We start from the raw sequence: 21,047 nt of genomic DNA, 5'->3' as shown, positions 1-21,047 counted from the left end.
AACTGAGATGTCAACTATATGTTCTGTTTCTTAAATAAACTGAGTTGTGTTGCAATGCTGAATAGTGTGCCTCATTTCTTGGTGTTTACATTTTGTTTTCATTTAGATTTTGATTCCTCAGACTGAGTAAATGGAGGATTCAATTCATTATATCATACCAGTAAGTTTCAGCTCGAACATGGATAACAAGACACGACAGCAAAGCACTCCTATAATATAAGTTTTCAAGTATAAGAATCTGTAATTTTTTCGCATTTGGAATACATATGCTACATCAGAACAAACTCAAATCTACCAACAACAAAATCTGAAAAATTCTGTTGCACAATATACCATTGCTAGAAGTCCAACGGCATTCCAAACATCTTATTTATATCATCCATGGCCTCCTTGGTGGTTACAGTAGGCTCAAACAAGTCACATCCCCTTGATTTTCCCAATGATTTTGAAATTGGCTTGACTGGTTGATGTTCCAAGTCATCATCGGGAAGTATTGAAAATCCACCAAACACCTTTTCTGTATCTGGTGCTTTGTTCTGCTTCTTCACTCTCTTGGTCCTTACAAAATCTATTGGCTTCCCAAACATGTTATTGATATCGTCCATGGCCTGCTTCAAGTTGATTGTGGGTTCTACCAAGCCATGGTGGCAAACGTTCTCCACCTCTGGCTCGTCTGAAATTGTGGATCCAACAAACCTACAAACAACTGTATCCTCCCTAAACCCTGTTCGAGGTGAGCGTTGTACACCCAAATCATCAGAATTTTCATAACCAAGATCCTTTGGACTAGGAAAAACAAACATATTTGCATGGGAAGAAGATAAGACAGATCCTTCTCTCGGATTGCCAAAATCACTATGGTCAAAGTTAGCTTCCTCATCATTGCTGTCTCTAATCTCATCATTTACATCGTCATCAATGAAAATGCTTAAAGGTTCTTGGTGAGGCCGGTGGGTTTCTTTTCTACTATGTTGCAACTGAGGATAACCTGCTTCCCTCTGGTCTGCTAGTTCAGTTCCATAACCCAGGTTTTCATCTACGAACACCTTGAACCCATTTTTCAGCCTATCATCATCTTTCTGTCGTCTTTGGAATGATCTCTTACCAACTGGAGCACTCTCTAAAGGCTCCTGGAACATGCTGTTTATGGCATTCATGGCCTCTTTCATGTTTATTGTAGGATCAACCAACCCATGATGACAGGCATCTTCCGCTTCAGACTTTCCCACAATGGCAGTATCTACAAATTTCGCCACAAATTTATCGTCATCTGAAAATCTTTCAGCAGAAATTTGCTGCTTATTTCTAGGTGCAGTCTTTGTGATAAGTTCATTACGATTAGATTCCATCAATGGGTTCACAAGGTGAGAACCTTCCTCTGGTATTCTCTTTGTCCTTCCATCTTTCTCTCGAGTTTGCATTCCAGGTACAGATACATCAGTTCCGGCTCCTGTGAACCTGGACCCAACACTGCATGCATTTTCATTGTTTTCTTCAGTTTTGCTACCATTGGGAGGAATGCTCCCAGCAGAGAGGGGTATTTTTGTACTTCTTTCCTGCCGCTGCAGAAAATTCAACTTCACTCAAATAAATAATATATATACACATACATAAAACTCTTCCTAACAAGACATTGGAACCCAATACATGTACTTCTGCAAATGAAACCATCACCTTGATTCTTTGGTTCTTGTGTCTCTCCATGCGATGAAGGAACTGCTCATATGATTTCTGCAACCCATCAAGAGGCTCTGCAAGGCTGTTCAAAAATTGAGAGAAGGAAAATTTAGCAGCAATCCAACACTTTCAGTGGTTATCTTTTCCTAGGTCATAAAAGGTTGTTAAGATCCTTGGGCTGCCCAAGAGAATGAAGCAAGTGGTCAAGTTCAAACCATTTGGATCAGTGATAAACATGTGGATATAAATAAGAACGTATTTGATCCCAATAACAGTGGGCACTGCATTAGCTCATATGTCCTTGAAAGTACAAGTTGACAATAGAAATGAATCCCAGAATCATTTAATTTCTCTGAACCATCCCAATAAAATATTTAGTTTAATAGAAAACTTACTTCTGCACTCCCAAATGGTACATCTTCTCAGCCTCCTCAAATTTCTTGTTTTTCTCATAGTAAAGAGCATACGCTTGATAGAAAAGAGAGTGCTTAGTCCCAATTCGATTAGCCTCCATAGTTCTCAAAAGTGTTTTTGGGTCATCCACAAAATCCATCTGCTCATAAGCCAAAGTAAAATTAAAAGAAAGGAATTTTTCTTCTTTTTATGTATGAGAAATCCTTATATTAATCAGAGAATTCTACTCGCGCTGGTAGCTAATTAAATTGAGGAAAAGAAAACAAAATATATATACATACATACATATATATATATATATATATAGATTCAATCACTGACTCAAACCTAGGTGCCTTGCTAAACCTAAAAGCATAGGTTTCCAAAATTTCAAATTCGAATAATCCCAATCATTTTTTTCTCAGCAACCAAGCAAATGGGCAAGAAATCGAACAAAAGCAGAACAACCCGGAAAACAAAAACGTAAAAAAAAAAAAAAAAAGAAAAGAAAAAAAAAACAGAAAAAAAAGGGGAGAGATGGGGATATATTTGTTTTACCAACTGTAACCAGACGCGAAGATAGCGTAAATCGTTTCTATAACGCGGATCGGAGTCGAAAGTCTGAGCGCATTTCTGCAGAAACCGAGGTAGCTTCTCCTTCAGAAATGGTGGAGGCAGTGAATCCTTCATCTTCCTGATTCCTCTGCAAACCGAAAACATAAGAAAGCAATGTTTAACCATTACGAACCCAAAGGCAGAGAGAAAGATAGACAGAGACAGAGCAAAAATGGAGGTTGTTGGGGTTTTGTACCGGATCCAAGGAAGAAGTGGGTCTTTGCCAGTATAGTTCTTTATATCTGAAACTAGAGAAGCGAAGAGATCGTTGTTGTTGGCCATGGGTTTGATTCAAAAACCAGAGTGGGATCTTTACAGTGAAATTAAAAAAAAAAAAAAAAAAAATTGAGGGGTTGAAGAAGGAGAGCTAGGTGAGATTTGAAATAAGGTGCTTTGAGAATTTTTAAATAATTTATCTATTTCAAACCCTAACGTTCAAATGATTTTATGGGTCATGGCCCATGAGATTTCAGCCAAGCCCGACCCGTGTCAACCTAGTCCATTGTCTTCAATTATTTTTAGAGAAAACTCCTGAAAAAAAAAATAAAAAAATTACGATAACTATACAAATATTTACTTGGCGTGCAGGTAAACACTTTTGAAACTACTCAAGCTTTTTTTTAAAAAAAAAAAATTACTTTTAAAACTACAAGAAAGACAAACAAGGATTTTCATAAATTCTCAAAAGGGAATACACCATTAAACATTGAAGTTTTAATTTATTTTTTTGAAATTAATTTCTCCTCGAAAGTTTGACATAGTATCAATTTATCCCTTCTTTTAATTTTTTTTTTTTTGGGTTAGATTTTGATAAAATAAACCGATCAATAAAAAAATTGACATATTAATACCAAAATTTAAGGAAAAAAATTGCTTTTAGAAGAAAGTTAAAACTTATAGTCAAAATAATAAAGGGTATTTTGTAATTACTCATTTAAGAAAATAAACTCTCACGAGAGAGAGAAAAAAAGAAAAAAAAAGAAAAAGGTTTATAAAGGTCAAAAGCCGAAGGCCCAAGGTCCAGGCCCAATAGAAGGTGAGAACCATTCTTATCGTTCGGGCAATTTCTCGGCGCAGTCAGTTCAGTACGCCATCAAAAAGATTCGCCACCACCGCCGCTCTTCCTCTTCTCTCTGTCTCTTGCTATGGCGAACTCCGACGAAGACAAACCAAACCCTAACATCGAGAATGCTAACAAGGACCAGAAGGACCAAGAGCCTTCCAATGCGGACGACAACGGCGACGGCGAAGATGACTCCGATGAAGGCGACGACGACAACGACGATGAGGAAGAAGAAGAAGTCGAAGAAGAAGAGGAACTAGAACATCACCATAGGCGACAAAATCCTTTATCCACGGAGGCTCGGATTCGAGAGGACAGGATGAAACTGGACAATCTGATCCATCGATTGTCGACCGAGAAAGTCGAACTGCGAGTCCACGATGTTATTGTCAAGGGGAACACGAAGACCAAGGAGTATCTGATTGAGGCCGAACTGGAAGGGATCAAGAAAGCTAGCTCCATGCAAGAGCTTCTCGAGGCGGCTGGGATTGCCAATGCGAAGCTTCAGCGGCTCGAGATCTTTGACTCGGTTCGGATCACTCTCGATTCGGGTCCGCCCGAGTTGCCTGGCACCTCCAATGTCATCGTTGAGGTCGCCGAGACCAAACGACCCGTCACCGGCGAATGCGGTGTTTACACTAAGCCTGCGGTAACCGTTTCGTTTTTCTGCGTTGTTATTTTGTGCTTGTTGGATGGGCTTTTATTTTTTATATATGGAATTGGTGAAAAATTGTTGTTCGTGTGTGTGAATTATTGGCTTGTCTTGCTATATTTGGTTGCTTAGAAATTGGGAAGGAAAATGAAAATGGAAACCTAATAGTGCATTTTCTATTGTAACCTAATAGTGCAAAGAAATTCACATTTGATTTTTTTTTCCCCCCCCTGACCAGCTTTGTGTTTTGGGTGTGATATGAAGAAGTAAAGGACGTATTGCTCTTATGTTGCTTTAATTGATATAATGATGTTGCAATGGTGCAAATTTAAATTCTAAATTTAAGAGGAATACAGTGATTGGCATAATTATAAGATAATTAGGAATGGACATGGTATTTGTCATGTAAGTGAGTGTCTGAATATTTAGTATTATGGAAGTGTGAAAAATGTTTGTTGTTTATGTTGTGAGCTGGTAGTGCCAAATATACAATGCCCTTATTTTCCTGGCATGTTGGATGCCTATGCTAGAATTTGGTAAACTATAAATTTAGCATATGCATATGTGTGTGTGTGTGTGTGTGTGTGTGTTAGATTGTCTACATGGTTATGATGGATGAAGTAGCAACCCTGTCAATTGCCATGTCATGTAAAGTCTTCGAATACTTGAGGATTTATATGATGTTTTCATTGTTTAAACTGATTCTATAATTAGAATGCCTAGAATGTTATTTTACTGTTGGTGGAAGTGCATGAATGTGTATTGCAGCTCTTATATGGGCTCATGAAAAATTGCATGATGTTTTGTAGGCTAGATCTTGGACACTTGAAGGTACACTTAAGTATAAAAATTTGCTTGGACATGGGGATATTTGGGATGGTTCTGTGGCATATGGACCCAACCAAACATCTGAGGTAAGTGCCAGTGTGTTTTTGCCAAGAGTCAGAGGATTCAAAGCCCCTTTGGTGGCCCGGGTGTTCTTGCTTTCCCAAGATTGGCTAGAGTTCTCTTCTTACAAAGAGCAAATGGCGGGTCTTTCTCTTGGCTTATTTACGACCAGGAGTCATGACTTGGCGTACAATCTTGGATGGCGTACCTTGTCAGATCCTTCACAGATGGCCTCCAGGTCAATAAGAAGGCAGCTTGGTCATGGATTACTTTCCTCTCTTAATTATACATTTAAGCTTGATAAAAGGAATTCGCCTGTAAGACCAACTCATGGTTATGCTTTTGTTTCTACTAGTCAAGTTGGTGGCCTTGCTCCTGATCAGCGGAGCTTGCGGTTTTTGCGCCAGGTTTAGTATTTTCCATTTTCATTTCCTTCTGGTTTCCTAGTTACTACAAAGCATGTACATATAAAAACTGAATTGACACATGAAGTGCAAATATCACATTTGGGAACCTGTTGTCTAAATTTGAATTCTAATGTACTTGTTTTAGATTTCAGGTATGTAATTCTCATATTTGAATAAACAGCATGTTAAGTGGATAGCCCTGAGTTTCTAGTCATATATATGAATATGAGTTCAGCTGAATTTGATTTCTTGTTAATACAGATCCTTTTTCATATGTGAGTTAAGCTGGATATGATTTCCCTTTTTGGTGCAAAGTCTGGGTTATGTGAGGAGAAAATATATATTTTAGTGTTTTTCCTGGTTGATATTATTTCACTTCATGTGCTTTCTTGCTTCCTTACCCTAACCTTTGGTTAGATGATTAGAAAATGGACATAAGTTGATTGTTCTTGCTGGACAAATTTCCTTATTTTCCCATCTGTGCCTTTCAACTCCTTCAGAAGCTTTTATGAATGCAAAACTTGTTCAAGTTCCTCACTTCTTGATGTGATTCACATTGAACTGAAAATTATTTCCATAATTTCCCTTCCATTGTGGGATGTGCCATTTAGATTTAGGTTCATCACTTGTCCAATCCATTTCCAGTATTCAATTATGCATTTTATCACTAAGATAGTCTCTTCTCTTGACATTTCTAACAGGAGCTTGATCTTCGTTATGCTCTTCCCTTTGGATTTTATAATGCTGCCCTTAATTTTGGGATATCTGGTGGTGTTATTTTTCCATGGGGAAGTGGATTCTTGAACAAGCCCTCACCCCTTCCTGAAAGATTTTTCTTGGGTGGTGATTTCTCTCCAGTTTGTACTCTAGGAGGTCCAGTAACTGTTTGGGGATTTAAGACTAGAGGAATAGGCCCCACTGAGCCAAGAAGGCAAAATAGTAATAGAACTAATGATGAGAATTCAGAAACTTCTGGAAGGGATGCTATTGGTGGAGACCTTGCAGTTACTGCATTTGCGGACCTCTCTTTTGATCTACCAATTCGTTGGTTAAGAGAACATGGAGTACATGGACACATTTTTGCTGGTTCTGGAAACACAGCAAAATTAACAGAGAATGAGTTTAGAAACTTTTCTTTTCGGAGATTCTTTGAGTCATTTCGAAGTTCTGTTGGAGCTGGTATTGTTATCCCCACAAAGGTTTTCCGCCTAGAGGTTAGTTGTCTCTGATACCTTAAGATAAAAAATATATTAAAAAAAAAAAAAAGAAAAAAAAAGAAAAGAAAAAAGAAGAAGATATTATCCTTGGGCAGGTTCTTACTGTGTTTTAGAAAGGGATATTCATTGTAGCTGTGCAGGTTGTACTCTGTGTCCATGTGACCAGTATTAAAACTTTCTAGTTTCTGAACATGATAATGCTGGATGTAATGTTTAACATGATTTTAGAGGTTGTTTAGTGAAGGATTTTCTGAAAAATAGTTTTCTAATGAAATAATTTCTTGACTTGTTTTCAAATGAATGGTAAACAACTTTAAAGGATGATGCCTAAGTTATGAGTTTTAAGAGGATTTACTTTCACTATCCAAACTCTTTTTGAAATTATTTAAAAAACTTAGGAAAGTTGCTACCATTCGTGAAAATGGGAACATGTTCAAAGAGCTACAAAAATTTATATAAAAACAAAAGAACCTTTTTTTTTTTTTTTTTTTTTTTTTAACACTTCTCCGTTCTGCTATTTCATTTCCCAAAAAAATAATATATTGTGCCATTGTGAAACTTCTGCACTGGTTTAGAGAAATATTTTAGTTATGAAATTTGTTATTAAGCAGCTGCTAATCTTTCCTGACTCTGAATCCTACCCTGATAAGTTTAATGGGGTCCTGTAAAAGTGTTATTACACTCTACTTTACCTTTCTTTTTCTTGTGTTTTTTTTCGGCTTCTAGTTCAGTCTTTGGTCCTAACTAGTGTGATTTTCTTGTCAGTGCAACTACTACTACATATTGAAGCAGTTTGATAATGACCGTGGAAAGACTGGCTTTCGGTTTAGTATATCAGCTCCATCATGAGATCTCGAATTTCTGTCAAGTATAATTGATTTGGCGACCATGAGATTGCATACTGAATGTGTCATTTCAGGTAATGGAGGTGGTTCTTTTTAATGGTTGACAACTCTGCTTCTTTGCCAAGCATCATAACTTTAGACAGAATTGCATTTTTTTGTAATTTCAAACCTAGACTGGAAGTTCAGAAAGCATGGTGTTATAATATGCGCGAGTGGAAGAAAATAACATGGTATTTCGAATCTGGAATATGTGACTGTCCATTGAATTTTTACCTGGCAATGGTCTGATATCCAATTGTTCTTTTTCTCGTAGGAGCTCATTTTTTCCCTGTATGTTTACAATAATGCTAAAATCATTTTGAAAAAGTAAATTCTCTATACTGTTAAATTGTTGGCCCGAAATTTTCTTGTCGGTGAATTTGGGGTTTGGTTTCTTCTAGTGTCTTTTGGGTGTGTTTTTGTGCTAGGTCAGTCGGTCTCATTCTATATGAATTTCGTCTTGGGAGTGTTTTCTAGGATGGTGCACAGGATATACATAATACGTTCTGCTGTTTCTATGTAGCTTAGTATATTGTTAGCGATAAGAGTAATTACAATTGCTCAGGTTACCTGAAAAAAAGAACAATTAAGGACTACTGATTTCATTTTGAGTGCTCTGGAAGACGGTTTTTTTGTATTTTTTACTTTTTCCCTTGCGACCTTTGAGGTCCATAGGTGAAATATATTTTTTTTTTTTTTACTTTTTTTTTTTTCCATGCGCCATTTGGCGCTGTTAGATTATAATGGGAATGATCCAAACCCTTCCCAACTACATTACGGTTTAACTTAGTGCAAAAATAATATTTTTGGGTATGAAAAAAAATATCCATTTGGTCGTCTTTTTGATATTTAATTTTCATTTAGAAATTTTTTGTTTGGCATACCTAACACCAAATTCTGCTTTTGCTTGTACGCATTTCAACAAATTTAATTTCATGGCATTTAAATTTCCCTTGGTAATTTGAAGTTTTTCATACTTTTGCATTTTTCATTTTTATCATAAACTTATCTTGAATTTTACATTATTTGCAATTTCTTCATTTTTTTTAGTAAAAATATAAAAAGAACCGAAATTGATGGATTCAACGAGAAAATAATTAAATTATTGTAATATCTAGTCAATTTAATAAAAAAATAATAATTAGAGGCTCATAAATATTTAATTTTAAAAACAGTATAGTTTAAATATTACTATAGTAAAATCTAATTGTTTCATTTTATTCTATCAACTGGTGAATTTAATTAGTTCGATTTTATTGTATTTTTTCATTTAAAAAATAAGTAGTTTATAGTTTCCCACTATAAAAAGAATTTGTGAAATTATTTCTATATAATATAATTAAAAAAACAAGAATTATATAGTTATAACTAATTATCACGCCATGTTGTGAAGGACTTAAACAAAAACTAACAAAGTTGTATACCAAAATTTTTTAAAAATACCATAATGAATTAAGTCATTTTTATTTGGAAAAAAGTAAAAAATGTAATGATGGATAAGTCATATTTATTTTGTTTAAGAATGTTTTTTTTTTTTTTTTTTGTTCAAAATTTCAATATCGATGTAAATATTAAATGTTCAAAATATGTAAATATCTACACAAATATTGAAAATTATCGAATATCGATAAAAGTTTATAAAAAATGATGAAATTTTAATAAAATTTTAGGATTAGCTTATTTAATTAATTAATTATCAAAATGATTATTAAAAAATTATAAAAATATTGAATAAATATTAGAGTTCTCTTAATCAATCAGTTTATAAACGTTAATAGGTAAAAATATAATATTATTAAAAAAATATAAAAATATATATTTAATAAAGCTACTTATTAATTAAGATATATAGAACAATTATTACAATTACATTATATTTTATAAATGCTATTTCAATACTATAAAAAACTTATGGGTAATTAGAAATTGTTTATATTTTTTTCGTTTTCATTTTAAAATGTGAAATATAAAAAGTAATTATTAAAATATGTATCTCCTTGAAAATTTTACATGTAACTGTTAATATATCATTAATATCGAAATTTTAAAACCTTAGTTTTCAGAAAATATATTTTTCGTATATCTTTCAAATTTGTCTACTTTCTAATTTTTATTTATTTTATAATATTTATACAAATATTAAATTTATTATTGTAAAAAAGTAATAATAGATAGGTAAACTTGTAATTTGTAATACTAATTTTCTCTAAGAATATGATAAGTAGACTTATGTAATTTTGGATATTTTTTTTAAATGTGATTTTTTTTTCTAATTATTGGAAGACAATTAAAAGTAAAAAAAAAAAAACTATCAATAATATTAATTTGGCAAAAAGTTTTATTAAACATAAATAATATTTACAAAAATTTAAAATAAAAATCATAGATATTTTCAAAATTTTTATGGAAATTTTAAAAAAAAATTGAAACATTTCATGAAAAATATGGATTTTAACCAAATTATGAAGGATTTGATATGAATATATTATGAAGAAATATCGAAAATTTCAATGGATATGATGAAAATTATATCCGTCTTCACTCGAGAGTTATATTTCCCTTTTATGTGTTTAAAAAATGAAAATTTTGTGAAAATTTTAAAAAAACTTTCGATATTTTAAACATTTGTATGAAGACAAATCAAAATAGAAATTTAATCATCTTTTTTTGGCCAATATATTGTATTTGTATGTTGAGAGAATAATATCTCCTCGCCTTCTCCTTCCTCACTCTATACATGTGGAGAAGGATCTTCTTTCAATAACTGAGGATGGCAACATATATATAGAACTGTTGCCAGTCCGCATGTCTTGAAACGTACCCTTCACAGATGTTACAATCTAATGTCCATTTAATCAAAACGGTGCGTTTTAACACCCTTTCTTTTTTGTTTTTTATTTTTTTTTTATTTTAAAAAATAAAAACACTACTCGTTTTTTCCTTTCTCTCTTCTTTCTTATACGATCTGACTCAACTCTTTCCTCTCTTCCTTCCTAAAATCCCTAAAATTTCAATATCCAACTACAAAAAGCTCACCAGCTCCTTCCTTCCTCTCTTCCTTATACGCTCTAACCAACTGCAGAAAGCCACTAGCTCTTAAGCTCAACAGCTCGCCATCACTTTTCCTTCTTTGCCGTTGCACATTCGCCACCACTTTTCTAACCTTCGACTTTTCCTCCATAAATTGGAGACAAGGGATGTCTCTTGTTCCCTTTGGTCATTGGTTTTTTTCCCTTATTTTTTTTTTTTTGTTATTTCCAAAAATCTTGACAATCCTTTTTTTTTTTTTTTGAGTGGTTTATGCTAGTAGAAAATTATGGCATTGCAAGTTATTTTGTATTTGTTATTATAGATGAAATAATAATAAAAAAAAGATCTCAAAATTGGGCTGTGTTAGCTTCTGTAAGAAATCTAACTTTGTAATTGACTTGATAGACTATCTTATCTATGAACTCTTTTCTGGTATGAAGTTAAGCAAAACAGAGGAGCCGAAGAATCCTTCTGAGTGGTCATTTATAACTTTAGTTTTCCTTGTTTAAAATTTAAGATGTTTATTGTTGTGTTCACATCTGTAATGCAGATTATGAAAACAACTTTGATAAACACATTTACTGTCCAGCTTTGATGTTTTCATATCTGTTAGTGGTCATTGGTTGGTTGTCGTATTTTCTGCTTGCCCGCATTGCTTCTCTTTGGTTGGTTGCATTATTATGTGCTGTGTCAGGAACCGTCCAAAATTTCTCACCGGAACCCTAGACAAGCCCTGGTCCTAGGAAAATCCTACCGGACCCTTCAACGGAAAATCCGGCAGAACCTCCCTTAAAGGTTGGACTTACCACAATTTTTCTGCACTGAAAATATACTTTTATATACACCTCTTATTCCTTCCACTTTACGACAAAATATTACCACAAATTTCAGTACTTCAAATAAATGATAGGGAACTAATGTAATAATTAAGGAAATATATCCCATGGTATATAGAGCATCATAAGATACAATTAAGTACGAAAGTTTTACAACAAAGTAGAAAGAAAATTACATAATAAGAAAGAAACGAAGGAAAGAAGACTTCTCGAAGTTCCAAAAACAATCAAACAGTCGAGCTCGCCCTGATCGAACAATGTCTACCACCTGAGTCTAGGGGAACAAAATTTGAAAACATGAGATGTTAATCATCTCAGTGAGCAACCCAGTCTACTAACTACTAATAATCAAGTAATTTAGCAGTAAGCAAATGAATAAGTAATTATTAAATAAATAAATACATGAATGGATTAGTAATAATGGTTGAAAATAATTTTTCTCTCAAAACCCTCACAGTCACTCAGTTGGAAATGTTCCATTTTTAAAACGTTTTCACAAAACCCAATGTTTTATGCCCAAGATTTAGAAAAATAATTAAATAATTAAAATAAATCAATTAATTGAACAATTAAATAAAGTAATAATTTAATCAAAATAAAACACCCACTTAAAATAAACGTTAAGAATATAATAAAATGGAGGAAAATATAATATATTAGAATGGATTTCAAAATACCAAACAATTTGAATAATAATTTCGTAAAAGCATTTTTATAAAAAAAAATTGTGTAACCTTTAAATTGAAATAATTAATGAAACACTATTAAATACATTTTATAAAAAATCAGGTCGTAAAAACCATTTGATGCACACACTATATACTAGTGGCGCCAACGATATCCAGCGTCCCAAGATACCTCTAGACAGGAGGTTAAAGAGAAAAACTGGCATACGGTCGCGTGGCGTCCCACCGCGCCGCTGCAAACAGGCGTCCTGACCATGGCGGGGGGTGGCTACGGCCGATATCAACTTGCCGACCCTCGGTCCGATGGCAACCATAGGACAACCCATAAATCACCTGCACGCTACTCACACCCATTTGCTCGCTAATCATATCCATGTGCGCACTAATCATATCCACATATATAGAATACCGATACGTGTGTGGTGCATCATAAAAAATTCTAAAATCCATATAGTTTCAAATCCCAAAAAAATTCCACCGAGTTTTTTCCATTCAATTAAACCCATAAATTTTTCCACAATTCCTTTATAATTCATTGTCATAAATCCATCGCATACTTTCCATCAATTTCAAATCCATCCACGAATGTAACAATAATTAAAAATAGTTATTACTTCAATTCTTCAAAATTCAAATATAATTGGATCTCACAATTCGTCAATGGATAATACATTCATATTAAACATAAATAATTTCACAATTTGTTTCAACCACAATTTAAATAAAATTAAATCCACAATTTCATAAAATAAAATTCCCATAATTTACCAAAATCAATATATACTTTAATGCATAAATATACTATAATTTTATTCAATTGTAGCATCAAAATCCTAAATATAATTTATAAATAATTAATACATGAACATAATTTCCAAACATATATTCAACATAAAAATATATGAAATTTATCAATCCAAAATAGTTTTGAAGGTGGGTCACCCACCTCAAGCACGTGTATCAATCGAGATCCTCTGCAGGATCAACTCCACTACCCACGCGTGCACCGAATCGAAGCTTGTGAAACGAGAATTACGAATCTAGTCTTACTTCCCAGAGATCTGACCCGAGGTGGCTGGAATCTCGCCGGAAAGCTTTCGGATTTTAGGTCTTCGATTCTCACAATCCGTTAAGAATTGAGGAAAATGGACACCAGATTTGGGTTCAGAGGGTTAGAATTAGTGGGAAAGGATGTGCGATACAACTGGAAACTCGCTGGAAAGTCGATTTCCCGATGAGCCGCTGTGGTCACGGGAATCTTCCATCGCCGGCGACGTGTCCGGTGGCCATTGGAAATGATTTTTGGTGGGAAGGTAGATCGGGGAATGGGTGACTCAACGGGACCGGCGGTGAGGCAAACGGAGGCTGGAATAGGGAGAAATCTGGGTTTGAAGGAATCGGCACCGCAGCGGAAAAAAGTCTCGATCCGGGCGCATCGGCGGTCGATTGGCCGTGATTTTTGACTGGCCGGACGATTTTCGAGTAGGCTTCAAGGTGGGGTGGCACGTGTATGGAAAGGGTGGCCGAAAAATGGCAAATCGATGGTGGCCGGTTGGGTTTCTCTCTCTAGCTCTCTCTCTCTCTCTCTCTCCTCCCCCCTCTCTTCACACGGCTCCCAGGCGGGTTGAGCCAATAAGAAGCCATCCCATGGGTGCCATTGTGCACTCACGGGACTGGCTGAGGGCTTGACACGTGGCATCCGATTTTACACACTAATAAAATAATATGATATACAAATAATTTTGCGAGTCCATATCTTTTTAACCAGATGTCCAATTTAAGCATGCCACTAGTTTATGAACTCATATCAACGAGTACTTTACAACCATACAAAAGTCAAAACAAAATTCTACAACCATAGAAAGTCAACTCCCGGCACCTTTGGACAGTTCGGATCTCGACTTATTTTGGCCATAACTTTTAAATGGTAACTCCGATTCGGATGTGCTACTAATCTACGAACTCGGGGCATCATGTACTTCGCTATGGTACCACGGTCAACTAGAAATTTCATCCGAAACAAAAAGTCAACTTTTTGACCCATTCGATCAACGGTCAACGTGCAAGAATTCCGACGTAGTTTGGGATGGGGTGTTACATGCTAACTAATTATTTTTATTTACATGATAATTAATTGAAATATTTAGTTTGCTTGTAGCAGCATGTCTAATGAGACTGGAACTCAGATGAGACTGGAACTCAATTGTCCACTCCACAAAATGTAAAGCAAAAAAAGCCAAAGGTTAAACAAGAATTTCAAACAATTGAAGAGACTTTCCAATTTTACAATGCATATGCAAGAGAATGTGAATTTAGTGCAAGAATTAGCACTAGTAAGAGAAAAAAAGGAACAAATGAGCTAATATGGAAACAGTTTGTGTGTTTTAAGGAAGGAAAGACAAATGAATATTATCAGAAGAAAAAAACATATAGTCCAAAGAACATGTGAAAGGAATCGAGGATTAGTTCGAGTTGGTTGCAAAGCTAAGATGATAGTGGTTAAATGGCAAGAGGACCAAATTAGATTGTTAATCATTTTGTAGAAGAGCATAACCATGTACTTGCTAATCCAAGCAAGGTATATTTGTTAAGATCTCATAGAGTTGTGTTAGCTGTAAAACTAGTTTTGAGCCAATAGTTATCAGAAGCAAATATTCCAATGTGGTAACAAATAAAGGTGTTGGAAAGATATAAGAAACTATGGATAGAGGGTGAGAGATGATCAAAAAGATAATGATGCAGAATTATTAATTGAATTTTTTTCTTCCGAGGAAGAAAAAACCCAGCCTTTTACTTTAATTTTGAACTTGATGAAGAAAGCAAGCTTGTTTGATGCTTTTGGGCATGTCCTTTTGCAAGGAGATCATATCATTTCTTTGGTGATGCACTAGTGTTTGACACAACTTACAACACGAATAAATACGATATGATATTTGCCCCATTGGCAGGAGTAAACCATCATGGTCAAACTGTCATTTTTAGGTGTGCTTTATTGAGTGGTGAAAAAATCAAATCTTTTTATTTGGTTATTGTATCAATTGTTAGATGCAATGCCAATGGGTGCACCTCAGGTGATTATTACAGATCAAGATCCTGTAATAACTAAGGCTGTTGCTCAAGTTCTTCTATCAACTTGTCATTGATACTATATCTGGCCTATTTTGAATAAATTTTCAAAATGATAAATACAATAGTTTATCGGGATAATTACCATTTGTTCAAAAATATCATTTTTAACTCTGAGACTGTTGAGGAGTTTGAAACAAGTTGGCCAGCGTTGTTGAAGAATATTCATGTGGAAGATAATATATGGTTGCACCAAATGTATGAAATCTACAACAAGTGGGTTCCTATTTATTTTAATTATATCTTCAATACAGGAATGTTGAGCAATCAAAGAATAAAAAGTTTACATGTATTTTTCAAAAGGTACATATCAAACAAAAATTCATCGATGGACTTTATTGTATGCTTTAATAGAGCTGTTAATTATCAAAGACATGATGAGTTAGTTGCAGATCATATTGATGTAAATGAGCAACCAAAATTGAAAACTATGTGCCCAATGGAGACACAAATGATGAAAATATACACAAAGGGAAAATTTATAATTTTTTAAGATGAGCTATTTGAAAATTTTGCTTATTTCTTAAGTTTCACATTTAAGGATGATGAGTCTATGCTTTATACTGTATAAAAGGCTAGTGGAAATTGTTCATCAAGAAGTAGACAACTTAAATGTAATAAGCTTTCAGATTTTGTGTCATGCAGTTGTAGGCTATTTGAATTTAGTGGAATTCCATGCAGACATATATTAGCTTAGTTTCGAATTAAACAAGTCATGTTTTTGCCAAGCGAATACATTTTTAAGAGATGGATAAAAAGTACAAAGATTGGTTAAGTGTGGGATAATAATGGTTAAGAAATGAATGATCACCACAATATGTCATTGGTGACTAGGCATGCAAGTTTATCTCGATCTTGTTCTACTTCAATTGATGATGCATCTCTCACAGTTGAGGATACCAAATTCCTTTTTAGTGAGATTGAATTGCTACGTGGTAAAATTAAGGAAATGAATGGTGATGGAATTGTAGTGCCAGAAACAAATAGCAAAAGAAGTACAAAAGAGTTTCGAAGTATTAATAATCCATCGCGTGTGAGATTAAAAGGATGTCGGAAAAGATTTAAAACTCCAAAAGAGATGTCAGTTTCAAAATCATGACTTTGTTGAGGATGTAGACTTCGTGGACAACAACATGATAAAAGAAATTGTCTTCGGTTGCAAGAAATGTAAATTCAATCAATTGTTAATTTTCATATAATTTTATATTCTCTGTTTGAAATATATGTTAAGTAAAAAAATCATGTTTATTAGTATTAATATTATTAAAGAATTTTATTAATTTTTGAAGCTTTATTTTATATATATATATATATATATATTTGTATCATATAGATTCACAATATATGATCAAGACATCAATTCTCATTCGTAAGTGAAGATGATAATTTAACTTCTCATGTTGGTAATTTCTTATACTCAAGATATATGACTGCACATAATTTTTTTTATTATTTTTTCCAAAAGAGATGTCCTCGTAATGTTATTCTTTTGTAGGATCAAATTTGCATGGTGCTAAAAGATCATAGTTGCCATATCGTGAAGGTTGTGTGACCATGGAGGTTGATAGGTTTGGCCATAATATACAGAATTTGGTACCTAATATTAGTTGATCCTTCATTTGTTTTGTACCTTACTATCTCTACTTCTTTTATGTGATCAAGAATAAATTATCTGAAGATAACATTTTTGGACGTGGAGGAAGATTCTGATTTTGGTTTTTGGGAAAGCAGAGTTTTCTTGATTGCATCTTTTGGATTTTTCTATGGTAGGTGTCGTTTATTAGAATAATTCTTTTCCAAGGTTGAAGTGTGGAATGCCATTATGTTTATGCTTTTAACATATTTTTCTATCTTCTTTCTGTAATTAAAATACCTAATGTGTCTTAAAAGTAGAAATACAACTACAATGAAGAAACATTTTACCTTCTATAACTGACACATTTACATTGTGAATCTTTATATATTATTGAACATTAACTGACTTCATTGTTTACTTGTAGTTTATATATACTCAAAAATTAGTGTAGTTTATCGGCCTAATAGCTTGAGAATTATCATTTCCACTTTCAATGTTGACCGGGTTTTGTGCGAGAATTGGATAAACATATATATAAATGTCAAGAATTATCACTTTTTCAATATGGGAAGTAATTATAGTATTCTATATAAAGTAGAAGTACAGATATGGTGAAGAACAAGCTAAGAAAATGTTAATAATAATTCATGGAGTTGCTTTAAGTTCTAAAATGGCTATAAACTCCACTCAAGAAGTGTTTTGTTCATTTCTAATAAATCTACATATTCTTATAAAAACAACAAATTGATATTGTAGCTATAACAATGACACTTAGTAATCCCCAATCATAGTCTCTTTTCCTTTGATGCTCCTGGTTTTCTGTAAAAAATTTATGTAGAACCTTGACATTGGAATTCAACTCCCTTACATTATTATTTAGACTAGCCATTTCATTAATCAACATTTCTATCTTCATTTTGTTTATGTTTCCACATATATAATGTATTTTATCATCCCATACAAACTTTTCACAATATTTACCACCATGTATAACATTCATATAGTTAATAAATAACTGATCCATTACTTTCGTAACACAATATAATATATAATTTTGTACATTTACCTTGTTATTATAGCATTTCCAAAATTTTCTATTTAGAATTTTTTTGTTTGAATGAGATATTAGTAGTTTCATATAACCATTACAAGGACTCTTTTATTGCCAAGCACTTTCATTCATACCGGATGTTGACATTGAGGCTATGCAAATGATAATCACAAACCAAGCTGTGCAAAACACTTTCATAATTTTTAGAAATAACAAGAAAAAAGCAAAGGCAAACAAACCAATGACCAAATGAAATAAGGGACATAACTAGACCAGTAAAGAGATGATCGAAGTAATATCTAAATACCAGCCAAAACTTAGGCCAAGATAGCAATTTAAGGCAAAAATTAGGAGATCTACTTCCAAGCAATTTTGCTAGGCACATACCTTGTGTCTAATCTATGGTGCAAAGCTCAAAGATAGGTCCAATGGAAAAGTTTTGATTCTTGCTCCTTAAGCAGATGAAAAACTGTCACTCAATGCACGAATAGTAAATGCATTTATCAAAGCTGTTTTCGTAGTCTGCATTACATATATGAACACATCAATAAATATATTAAATTTTAAATAAGGAAAACTAAAGTTATAAATGACCATTGAGTAATCAATTGTTCCAAGCAACCCTTAGTATGAATACAAGGAAGAGAAAATATAATCTAGAACGTACAGCTATAACAGACATGGGATACAACCATTTGATAGCTAGTATTTTGGGAGCTACAAATATATATAGTTGTGGATAGAACACACACATTAGATAGTATTAACCTCTTTTTAACCAAGTTAAAAAGAATAACTTGCCACTATTTTCTATAAGCATTGATGTGTTCAATCTATGAGAAGGAATGGGACTCAAGAGCAGCTGATAATTTGGAAGCAGAGACTATAAGACGAGAAAATAAACACGCAAATGAAATTTAAACTTTTAGAAGATTGAAAGAAAAATCAATGGATACATAAATAGACATACTAATACCGCAATTAGTCTCTATTATGCTATGGTAAAAGGGTAGAGGGTGTCTTAGATCATTAAACAAATTAAATTCAGATGCAAACACATGAATGATCCATCCATGATATTAGCTAACCTTTGGAGTGGAATTGGGATTCCTCAGCTCCTCTGTTTGCTGAACTTCATACCAAAGAACAGTTCGTAGATAAGACAACCTATCAAGTCAATTACAAAGTTAGATTTCTTATAGAAGCTAAGATAGCCCATTTTTATTTCATCTATATCTTCTTTATTTCAATGCTGGATGGATATGTAAGAATGGTAAAATACTTCAACAGCAAAAAAAAAAAAAAAAAAAAAAAAATTCCAATGTCGTAATTTTCTACTAGCATAAACCAAAAAAAAAAAAAAAAAAGATTGTCAAGATTTTCGAAAATAACCAAAAAAAATAAAGGTAAAAAAACCAATGACCAAAACAAACAAGGGACATACCTTGTCTCCAATCTATGGAGGAAATGTCGAAGATTGGAAAAGTGGTGGCAAGTGTGTATTGGCAGAGAAGGAAAAATGGAGGCGAGCTGGTGGGCGGGAGAGAAAGAAAAGTGGTGGCCAGCTGGTGGGCTTAAGAGCTGGTGGCTTTCTGTAGTTAATTAGAGTGTAGAAGGAAGAGAGGAAGGAAGGAGCTAATGAGCTTTCTGCAGTTGGGCATTGAAACTTTAGGGATTTTAGGAACGAAGATAGGAAAGAGTTGGGTCAAATCATATAAGGAAGAAGAGAGGAAGGAAGAGATGCAACGATTTTTTTTTCTTTTTTTTTTTTTTTTTTAAGACGGGGTTGTTAAAACGCGCCGTTTTGATTAAATGGACGTTATATTGTAATGTCCGTGAAAGGTGCGTTCCAAGATGTGCAGATTGGCTCTCTCTGTATAGATTGGCTCTCTCTATAGCAGTTTTATATATTATTATTATTATTACTACTTAATGGGAGATCATAAGTTGAATCAACCAAATTATAATATAGTTAACCAAGTTGGATGCAATAGCTAAATATATAAAATTACTATTGTGGGAAAGTTGCATATTGAATAGTGGTGACACATTTCTCAACATGCTATAGAACATATAATAATAAATTGCATATTTTTTTATTACACATCCCTCAACATATTGTAGGGTGTGTGTCATCTACCATTTACTAGGTAACTTCCTTCATAATAAGGGGATTGGTTAAATATGTACTATGAATGTCATCATTCTCATACAAAAAGATAATTATTAAGAATCTTGCTATTTGTCACATTGATGGCGATGACCAATTTATGTAGCAAATTTTAATTGGATTATTTCTTTTTATTTTTTTTTTTTTGGTACTAAAAGCTTAAAGTAAACCTATAAACAGTAATAATTAAAATTGTCATTTGACGTTTATTAGATTCTATTGGTGATCATTCACTAATGATGATAAATAATAATTTTTTATTAATAATTAATTAGTGTTAATTTTCTTTTATGATTTTTTTATTAGATTTGCTTTTATAGTTAGAACTCAAATTAAAATAAAATGATTATAAAAATTTGAATTACTAATTGATTACTTTTATTATGACTAAAATAAAGTTAAATAAATCTTACTTAAACTGGCTATATATATATATATATATATATAGAGTAACAACTTTGCTAAAAAATGTGCCAGACCCTACCATATCACGTTAATAGTAAAAAAGTTTTAAGAAATTGTTTTATTCAAATATTCCACACTGCATAATCATACAAAAATTGGTTATTATATAATGTTACAATATGAAATATTTATGGTAAAGTCATAAGGCATTGTAAATGGATATCAAAGAAAGCAAACAAATATCAATGTCAGACTTCAATATTTGACATGTAAGGCTGCACTACAGCAATGCTCTGACATGTAAGGATGAGCTTGTTGACCAGTTTTAATGACTATTTTCCTTTATCAGTACCAGTAGCACATAGCCTTAC

At 33.2% G+C, this 21,047-nt stretch overlaps 2 protein-coding genes across 4 annotated transcripts; one reads left to right on the top strand and one right to left on the bottom strand.

Annotated features, from left to right (window-relative positions):
* Nucleotides 1–181: 181 nt before the first annotated feature.
* LOC107413895 (uncharacterized) lies at nucleotides 182–19,852 on the bottom strand. Of its 3 annotated transcripts, XM_048469485.2 has the most exons (8): nucleotides 19,546–19,852; nucleotides 19,190–19,268; nucleotides 18,489–18,623; nucleotides 2,882–3,216; nucleotides 2,629–2,773; nucleotides 2,073–2,230; nucleotides 1,675–1,759; nucleotides 182–1,562 (listed from the first exon to the last, which is right to left on the bottom strand). In XM_048469485.2, exons 4-8 carry the CDS (start codon nucleotides 2,965–2,967, stop codon nucleotides 339–341), a joined length of 1,698 nt encoding a protein of 565 aa, XP_048325442.1. In that variant the 5' UTR covers nucleotides 2,968–3,216; nucleotides 18,489–18,623; nucleotides 19,190–19,268; nucleotides 19,546–19,852; the 3' UTR covers nucleotides 182–338. The 3 variants fall into 3 exon arrangements, with proteins under 3 accessions (XP_048325442.1, XP_060675718.1, XP_015877436.2); XM_060819735.1 differs by having other exon boundaries at nucleotides 18,489–19,268; XM_016021950.4 differs by lacking the exons at nucleotides 18,489–18,623; nucleotides 19,190–19,268; nucleotides 19,546–19,852 and adding an exon at nucleotides 3,730–3,852.
* On the top strand, nucleotides 3,831–8,145 carry LOC107413914 (uncharacterized). The gene is made up of 4 exons (XM_048469488.2): nucleotides 3,831–4,397; nucleotides 5,210–5,695; nucleotides 6,397–6,909; nucleotides 7,678–8,145. The coding sequence occupies exons 1-4, from the start codon at nucleotides 3,831–3,833 to the stop codon at nucleotides 7,759–7,761; spliced, it is 1,650 nt and encodes a 549-aa protein (XP_048325445.2). The 3' UTR covers nucleotides 7,762–8,145.
* Nucleotides 19,853–21,047: the final 1,195 nt, after the last annotated feature.

This window comes from Ziziphus jujuba, chromosome 8 (assembly GCF_031755915.1).
Source record: "Ziziphus jujuba cultivar Dongzao chromosome 8, ASM3175591v1".
Taxonomy (NCBI): Eukaryota; Viridiplantae; Streptophyta; class Magnoliopsida; order Rosales; family Rhamnaceae; genus Ziziphus; species Ziziphus jujuba.
The sequence above is the reverse complement of the archived record's forward strand: the minus strand, read 5'-3'. Positions and strand labels throughout refer to the sequence as shown.